At 40.4% G+C, this 9,370-nt stretch overlaps 1 protein-coding gene across 1 annotated transcript; it reads left to right on the top strand.

The window, feature by feature from the left end:
• Positions 1-577: 577 nt before the first annotated feature.
• Positions 578-4,288, top strand: LOC106612776 (olfactory receptor 2A25-like). Its single transcript, XM_045724514.1, has one exon. The coding sequence runs from the start codon at positions 2,559-2,561 to the stop codon at positions 3,489-3,491; it is 933 nt and encodes a 310-aa protein (XP_045580470.1). The 5' UTR covers positions 578-2,558; the 3' UTR covers positions 3,492-4,288.
• The last annotated feature ends 5,082 nt before the right edge of the window (positions 4,289-9,370 follow it).

Below are 9,370 nucleotides of genomic sequence, written 5' to 3'. Positions count from 1 at the left end.
TGCGGGTAATGGAGTCGCCAATGACTAGGGTTTTCAATTTGTCAGAGCTAATGGTGGGAGCCGTCGGCGTCTCAGACCCCACAACGGGAGGAGTAGAGACCAGAGAAGTCTCGGCCTCCGACTCCGACTCGCTTAATGGGGAGAACCGGTTGAAAGTTTCTGTCGGCTGAATAAGCGACACCGGTTGAGCATTCCTACAGCGTTTCCCTCCAGAAGCCATGAGAAAGATGTCCGGCTGCGGGGACCGTGCGAGGGGGTTTATACTAACGTTACTATCTGTACTTACTGGTGGCACAGACGCTGTTTCATCCTTTCCTACACTGAAATTACCCTTGCCTAACGATCGCGTCTGAAGCTGGGCTTGCAGCACAGCTATCCTTGCCGTAAGGCGATCGTTCTCCTGTATATTATAAGTACAACGACTGCAATTAGAAGGCATCATGTTAATGTTACTTAGCTTCATCTGTTTGAAGTCCTGACGAACCATGTCCAGATAAAACCTCCGGGGTGAAAAAGTTGAATGAAAAAAGTTGAGTGAGGGAAAAAGTAAAAATATACGGTAATGAAAAAGTAAAAAACCGTCAGGTATCAAAGTAAGATCGGCAACAAAAACGCACAGCAGCGTAAACAAGTCTGCAAGTTGTGACCGGAAACAGGAAACACCTATGTAAATGCTCACTACGAAGTGTTGGCCTTTTACTCTACCCATTCCATTTGTGGCCACAATGCAAATCACTCTATATGGAATACATAATCATCACATGTGCGATTACTGCACTACAGAAAACCTTCTAACCAAACAATAGTGGGCAACTACAAAGGGCAATTATACAAAAAAATCGAAGTTTCTTAGATTTTTCACATCACATGATGTGGCTTAAGCATTGTTGTGAACACAGAAAATCAAATGTTGCTGTTTTTCTATTTAAAAAGTTTGGAAGAAACTGGGGGAAATCCGAAACCTGGAAAAACTAAACTGAGAAAATTGAATTTGGGGGGAAAAAAACCGAAGTAGACATGAAATTAAAAGTGATTTAAAAGGACTCACCAACGTTTCTTTCTGTTCATGACTGCACTTTAGAGTGTTATCCTGCAGCACAGCATTTTGTGGAAAGTTGAGGTCAGGTCCAATATTGACTATGTATCCAAGAGGGAAAGATGTTGGGCCGTCCTAGAAATGTTTTAGAGAAATTTAATATATCAAATTTAGCAGACTCTTTTATCCAAAGTGACTTAGTGATGTGTGAAGACATTTTTATGTATGGGTGGCCCTGGGAATCAGTCCCACTATCCTGGCATTACAATACTCTACCAAGATGCATGAGAGGTTTATAAATGCTTTGTGAAACTTCAATTTAAAATGATTTATAAGGCCTTTATTAAGCGTTGCTTATGCTACACTTTATAAAGCACAAGTTTGACATCGGTGATTGTCACACAGTTATGCCAAATTTATGAACCCTTTATAAAGCATAACATATGGTTATAGATTATTTGTAACACATTTATGTATTGTTTATGAAGGCTTTATGAAGACTTTATAAGCTGCATGTCATTTAAAGCGGGACCGATATTCCTACCTCAAGAAATATGTAATTTTACAGACAGTCTAGCACATTTCTTCTATTTTTCTGCCTCTTCAGTCCAGGGTCCACTGCATGGTGTTGTTGTGAATGTCACTCCACTCTGTGAGGCACATCAATCTGCAGGTTGAACATGATTCGATTGTAGACTCCTAAAATAGTGCAGTTTGTTAAGGCAATTTTACAGCTAACTAGCTACGTCACATACTGATATTGTCTTTGGTATTATTGTGCGTAGCCATGTTTGCTAGCTAGCCAGCCAGCCCATAGAGAGAGCATTGCAATGTGGATTTTGTAGTCAACTTGAGCTGCAACAGATTTCTACAGCAATTTTCATATGTTGCTACCATCCCTATTAAAAAGCCAAAATGAAACATTGCTTCACAAAAAAACATTGTTGTCATATATTAGTGTTATTTAAAATATAAGAATGAGTGTTTTGGGTGGATACGTCATTTAAAAAAGGCATTTGAACACCCTGGAGGACATGTGATGCAAAACGGTATCTGTTTTCCTGTATATGGTTTCCTTGACTCTGAAAATGTCTAATTATCCCCAGGTATCCCCAGGTACTGGTAATCCTTTGCATATCACACCATGGCAGGCTTTTTTTTTTTTTATATCTCACAAGTATAAGAATCAAGTGAGGAGCTGAGTTTAAGGAGGTCATTTTGGATTTAGAATACATGTAATCAGTGTATTATTTTGCATTTGAATGTAAAGTTACATGAGTGCAGGATACAAAGTAAAATATTGTTTGAATTATGTTATCAGGAGAATGAAAAGCTGTCTATATTGGTGAGTATACTGTAAATGTGAGGAAATCTATTACTGAATCAACTAATCAAGGAATTATCCATTTAGGTTGTCTGTTCTTTGTGATTTCATCAATTTAACTTATATGTAAGCTATAGTAGGAGGATTTGCTCCTCTTCTTCAAACATTGACAGCACATCTTTAACAACTCCCAGGACCATGGAAAACTCTACTCACTACGAGGTCTTCAGGCTTGCTGCATACGGTGATATCGGACGATTGAAGTATTTCTACTTTGCTCTAGTAACTGTATTATATTTTGTCATCATTCTTGCCAATGCTTTACTTATTGGAGTTATCTGCATTGAAAGAAGCCTTCATGAACCCATGTATCTGTTTCTATGTGCTTTGTTTGTTAATCAGTTGTATGGGAGCACTGGTTTGTTTCCTGCTCTCATGTTTTACTTACTGTCTGACACACATGATATTTCACTTATTTATTGTTATCTCCAGATTTATGTGTTGTACACATGTGCTCTAACAGAATTTAGTAATTTAGCGGTTATGTCTTATGACAGGTACATTTCTATTTGTTATCCCCTACGATATAATAGTATTATGACACCTAAAATAATTTGTGGCTTAATTCTGCTGTCCTGGTTGTCTTCTTTTTTCCTCATCGCCATCATTATCTCACTGAGTTTGCGACTGCAATTTTGTGGTAACATTCTAAACAGACTGTATTGTGATAACTACTCAGTAGTCAAGCTTGCCTGTTCAAATACTATGCTGAATAATATATGGGGTCTTCTTGTCACTGTGGTTTATGTTTCTTGTACTATATTTCCTACCATATACTCATATGTCAGAATTCTACAAATATGTTTAAAGTCTTCAAAAGAGACAAAACAGAAAGCATTTAACACTTGCACACCACATATAGCCTCTATGCTGAACTTCTTCTTTGGCTGGTTATTTGTGATTCTACAAGGCAGATATGAAACTGCAGATCTTCCACCTATACTTCGCACTATTTTATTTGTTTATTTTCTGATATGTCCACCAATTTTCAATCCTTTCATGTATGGCGTTAGGATGGTTAAAATCAGGCATTCTTGTAACAAGGTACTAGGCCTTAACCCTGGAACATAACCTGATAGTTCCTTTGTGACATTTTGAATTATGTTGTTTTTTCTTACTTATAGTTGCTAAAATTGACTTTAAAAATCACATCAAGTTTATCATGTATTGTAACTGAGAATGTCTTGTGTCATATTAGCTAGTTAACTGCATAACTACAGAGCATCAAGGGGAGCTGCCCTCCCTACCTTCAGACGATGCTCAAACAGATGCTGAGTGGGATCTTTGAGAAGACCCTACACCCAAAACCATTCTGCCAGATCTGGACTCTTGGCCCACCTAACTTCAGGACAGCTGTATACCTGCCCATCTCCATAAAACGTTTGTCTTCTTGAATTTTTTTGTTTTTCAGTTGCAGTTTTCAAGTTAATTTCCTGCAGTTCTACACATTTTGCCATGAGGCAGAAATAAAGGGAATCTCTCACGAAGGTTGTATATTGCAGGCTTTTTCTGCAATGTATATGTAATGAGTGCTTACTTATTCTGGCAGTGATGGCTTATGCCATTTTTATGTTATTCCTATAACGATTTTCTCTCACTTAGCAATTGTTAAACTCTCCTGTGTTGAAAGTGCACTGAGCAACCTGCATGGTATATGTATCATAGCAAGTCTGGTGGTTTCACCTTTTGATTTAGTTGTGCTCTCATGTCAAAAAATTACTTGTTTGCTTGAAAGCCTCAAAGGAGTCACGAAAGTAGGCTTTTAATACGTGTGCTCCCCACTTGATCACTTTCATCAACTTCTCTACAGCCATCCTTTTTTCTGTTGTTTACAGTAACCAGAAATATCTGTACAGTTTATTCTGTTCCATAGCCACGGGGGGAGAATACTATGCCCGAGGCTACATCGGTCCGCTAATGCAGGACTAGTAAAGGCCCAGTGTGCTACTTTTATGAGAAAAAAAGTTATCCAAAAATATTATGAGATTTTTCAGGGGGTGCTGCACCCCTACTTCCTGTGGCTATGTTCTGTTCCCACCACTGTTGCAGCTTATCATATAGGGATTAGGATCAAGAAGATCAGAAATCTGAACCTAAACTGGTACCAATTATGACTTTAGATGGTACAGCAGTAGGACCAGGGATACTGGTTTGAATCCCAGGACTGACAGGAATATCTGTAAAGATGTGAGCTGCCAGAACTGAATGCTTATACTGTACATTTGTTTTTATCATCAACATAATCATTTGTATTGCATTTTATTTCTGTAAATTCTGATTTATTTCTGTTAAATGTATTTTACTGTCATGGTACTGTAAAGCACTGTAGTAAAGTCAAATCAGGGATGCTGCTGTGTCTCTGACCCTATGTTCTTCTAGAATGTCAGTGGATATGTACTGTGTGTGTTTCAGGCGGATGGGGGAAAGAGCAAAATGATGTAAGATTCCAATAAATTCTGTTTCCACAAATGGGCAGTAAAGTATTCCTCTAGTAGTGAAAGATCTATAGACTTAGATCAACATCACGTCAGTGTATCTATCCCATTATGGAATCTGTGTCACGTCCTGACCCTAGTAAGATGTCATTTTCTATAGTAGAGTAGGGCAGGGCGTGACAGGGGGTGTTTTGGGCTGATCTATGTTTTCTATTTCTATGTTGGGATTGTTTGGGGTTGATCTCTAATTGGAGGCAGCTGATCCTCATTGCCTCTGATTAGAGATCATATTTAAGTAGGGGTTTTTCTCTTCCTGTTTTGTGGGTTAATGTCTTTTGAGTAGTGTGGTTTCCTCTCTGCAGCACGGTTTGTTGTTTTTGTGGTTAAGTTATTTATGTATTGCATTCAGTTTCACGTCTAATAAATATGTGGAACTACATACACGCTGCATTTTGGTCTGATCCTTCAAACTGCCGTGACAATCTGCAAGAGCACTGGAAGCACCATTGAGGCAATCTCCATTTTGAAGTAGTCCATTTTCTTCTACGAGTTTTCAAACAAACTGGAAGGGTGCATAATGGCACCTGGACAGTGTTTTTTAAACAGATAAATAGCCAAGGTTGGTTATTTATTGCCACTTGCAGTTACGGAAAGTTTGCTCATAAGTTTAATTCATTGGCTGATCCTCCAGTTACTTCAAAATGGTGAAAGTCCTCAATGCCGCAGCCCATGCTAAAACTGGCTTTTGGGCACTACAGTCCTCTATCTCTATGGTTACATAATTTTTAGACTGGTCACTGAGCTAAAGATGGATCAGCCTGTCTGGCATTTGCCCTAACTTCCTGGCCCCTGTTTCTGCTTCATTCTTAAATATATGTTTACACCGTCATTTAAGCACAGGTGTTGTTTAATAACACTATACAATGATAATGTCCCTGAGAGGACAACCTTGTGAGTTGTGTTCGTTTTAACATAGAGAACGCCTACAGCATAACATTCTAATCAGTGGTTCCCGCGCAAGGTGTCGGCAGTTCCTCTTGTCATGTTAGTCATTGCATACCTTAGAGAGCTATTTACAACTTGTCAGAAATGTACAGGTCAGCTAATGTATTTTTATTTATTTTTTGTCCATAGATATTGTTGTAATTGTTTAGTCACATAAGACATGGCAAAATGTATAGAATTGCAAGAACATTTGCTTTGAAACTGCAACATTTTCTTTTGTACCCGATGACAAAATGTGTAGAATTGCAGGAAATAAGCATTAAACTGTCATAATCTTCGCCTTCATCTGAAGATATCTCGAAGTCAGAGTCAGACCAAAATGCAAGCGGGCTGTGGATACTCATCTTTTAATGTAAAGAATACACCAACAAAAAAAACCACGAACGACTTCAGACAGGCCAAAAGGCTATACATACAATAACGACTAGCAGTGTTAGCACAACCACCCACAAACCCAAGTGACAAACATACTCCTAATTATATGACTCCCAATCAGGAACAACAATAACCAGCTGTCCCTGATCGGCAGCCACAAAGACCCACATAGAAACACAACACCCAGAACACACATACACAGACATACTCTGCCACGTCCTGACCAAAAACTACACAACACCCTCTGCTGGTCAGGACGTGACATAAACTTGCAAAATTCTCTCCGCCAACAAGAGAGATGTGAACAGTTTGTCACAAACATTGCTTGTCCCCATAGAAATAGATCAATGTTAAAATTAGTGCTTCAAAAATTGGGGGAAATTAACTTAAAATCAGTAGTAGGCCTAAGATAACAATTCACCAAATGTCTTCTTCAGTCCAATATAAGAAAAGGATATATAATGTATAGAGTAGACCAATGAACAGCTATTTTCACTTAAATGTCCAATGCAGCCATTTTTCTCTCAATATCAAAACATTTATGGGTAACAACTTAAGTACCTTACTGTGGTTATTTTTGACCACTTTAATTGAAACCAAACAAAAATTGCTTCTTAGCAAGGACACAATTACTCAAGCAAGAATATTTTTTGGACTGTCTGGGGAGGGGAAAACTGAAAACTAGCTGTTATTGAATCAAATCAAATCAAATGTATTTATATAGCCCTACGTACATCAGCTGATATCTCAAAGTGCTGTACAGAAACCCAGCCTAAAACCCCAAACAGCAAGCAATGCATGTGAAAGAAGCACGGTGGCTAGGAAAAACTCCCTAGGAAAAACTCCCTAGAAAGGCCAAAAACCTAGGAAGAAACCTAGAGAGGAACCAGGCTATGAGGGGTGGCCAGTCCTCTTCTGGCTGTGCAGGGTGGATATTATAACAGAACATTGTCAAGATGTTAAAATGTTCATAAATGACCAGCATGGTCAAATAATAATAATCATAGTAGTTGTCGAGGGTGCAACAAGCACGTCCGGTGAACAGGTCAGGGTTCCATAGCCGCAGGCAGAACAGTTGAAACTGGAGCAGCAGCACGGCCAGGTGGACTGGGGACAGCAAGGAGTCATCATACCAGGTAGTCCTGAGGCATGGTCCTAGGGCTCAGGTCCTCCGAGAGAAAGACAGAAAGAGAGAAAGAGAGAATTAGAGAGAGCATATTTAAATTCACACAGGACACCGGATAAGACAAGAGAAATACTCCAGATGTAACAGACTGACCCTAGCCCCCGACACATAAACTACTGCAGCATAAATACTGGAGGCTGAGACAGGAGGGATCAGAAGACACTGTGGCCCCATCCGATGATACCCCGGACAGGGCCAAACAGGCAGGATATAACCCCACCCACTTTGCCAAAGCACAGCCCCCACACCACTAGAGGGATGTCTCCAACCACCAACTTACCGTCCTAAGACAAGGCCGAGTATAGCCCACAACGATCTCCGCCATGGCACAACCCAAGGGGGGGCGCCAACCCAGACAGGAAGACCACGTCAGTGACTCAACCCACTCAAGTGACGCACCCCTCCCATGGACGGCATGGAAGAACACCAGTAAGCCAGTGACTCAGCCCCTGTAAAAGGGTTAGAGGCAGAGAATCCCAGTGGAAAGAGGGGAATCGGCAAGGCAGAGACAGCAAGGGCGGTTTGTTGCTCCAGCCTTTCCGTTCACCTTCACACTCCTGGGCCAGACTATATTTAATCATAGGAACTACTGAAGAGATAAGTCTTCAGTAAAGACTTAAAGGTTGAGACTGAGTCTGCGTCTCTCACATTGGTAGGCAGACCATTCCATAAAAATTGAGCTCTATAGGAGAAAGCCCTACCTCCAGCCGTTTGCTTAGAAATTCTAGGGACAATTAGGAGGCCTGCGTCTTGTGACCGTAGCGTACGTGTAGGTATGTACGGCAGGACCAAATCAGAAAGATAGGTAGGAGCAAGCCCATGTAATGCTTTGTAGGTTAGCAGTAAAACCTTGAAATCAGCCCTTGCCTTAACAGAGAGGTTTGGAACTCTTTTTTTATTGGTCTAGTAACTACAGTATACTGACCAAAAATATGAACGCAACGTGAATGCACAGAGATACTTTGTCGTGCCACTCATCTGCTGCTATTACATGTTTCAGCATGGCCCCATGTTGCAAGGATCTGTACACAATTCCTGGAAGCTGAAAATGTCCCAGTTCTTCCATGGCCTGCATACTCACCAGACATGTCACCCATTGAGCATGTTTGGGATGCTCTGGATTGACGTGTACGACAGCGTGTTCCAGTTCCCGACAATATCCAGCAACTTCGCACAACTTCAATTTTCTGGAAGCTTGCTTCAGAGCTCGGGTATTTTCTGTATACCAGGGAGCTAGTTTCTTATGACAAATGTTTTTAGTTTTTAGGGGTGCAACTGCATCTAGGGTATTGCGCAAGGTTAAATTGAGTTCCTCAGTTAGGTGGTTAACTGATTTTTGTCCTCTGACGTCCTTGGGTAGGCAGAGGGAGTCTGGAAGGGCATCAAGGAATCTATGGGTTGTCTGAGAATTTATAGCACAACTTTTGATGCTCCTTGGTTGGGGTCTGAGCAGATTATTTGTTGCGATTGCAAATGTAATAAAATGGTGGTCCGATAATCCAGGGTTATGAGGAAAAACATTAAGATCCACAACATTTATTCCACGGGACAAAACTAGGTCCAGAGTATGACTGTGGCAGTGAGTAGGTCCAGAGACATGTTGGACAAAACCCACTGAGTCGATGATGGTTCCGAGAGTCTTTTGGAGTGGGTCTGTGGACTTTTCCATGTGAATATTAAAAAGTCACCAAAAATTAGAATATTATCTGCTATGACTACAATGTCCGATAGGAATTCAGTGAGGAACGCTGTATATGGCCCAGGAGGCCTGTAAACAGTAGCTATAAAAAGTGATTGAGTAGGCTACATAGATTTCATGACTAGAAGCTCAAAAGACGAAAACGGGGTTGTTTTTTTTTGTAAATTGAAATTTGTTATCGTAAATGTTAGCAACAGCTCCGCCTTTGCGGGATGCGCGGGGGATATGGTCACTAGTGTAACCAGGAGGT

This window comes from Salmo salar, chromosome ssa09, assembly GCF_905237065.1.
Source record: "Salmo salar chromosome ssa09, Ssal_v3.1, whole genome shotgun sequence".
Classification (NCBI taxonomy): domain Eukaryota; kingdom Metazoa; phylum Chordata; class Actinopteri; order Salmoniformes; family Salmonidae; genus Salmo; species Salmo salar.
The sequence above is the reverse complement of the archived record's forward strand: the minus strand, read 5'-3'. Positions and strand labels throughout refer to the sequence as shown.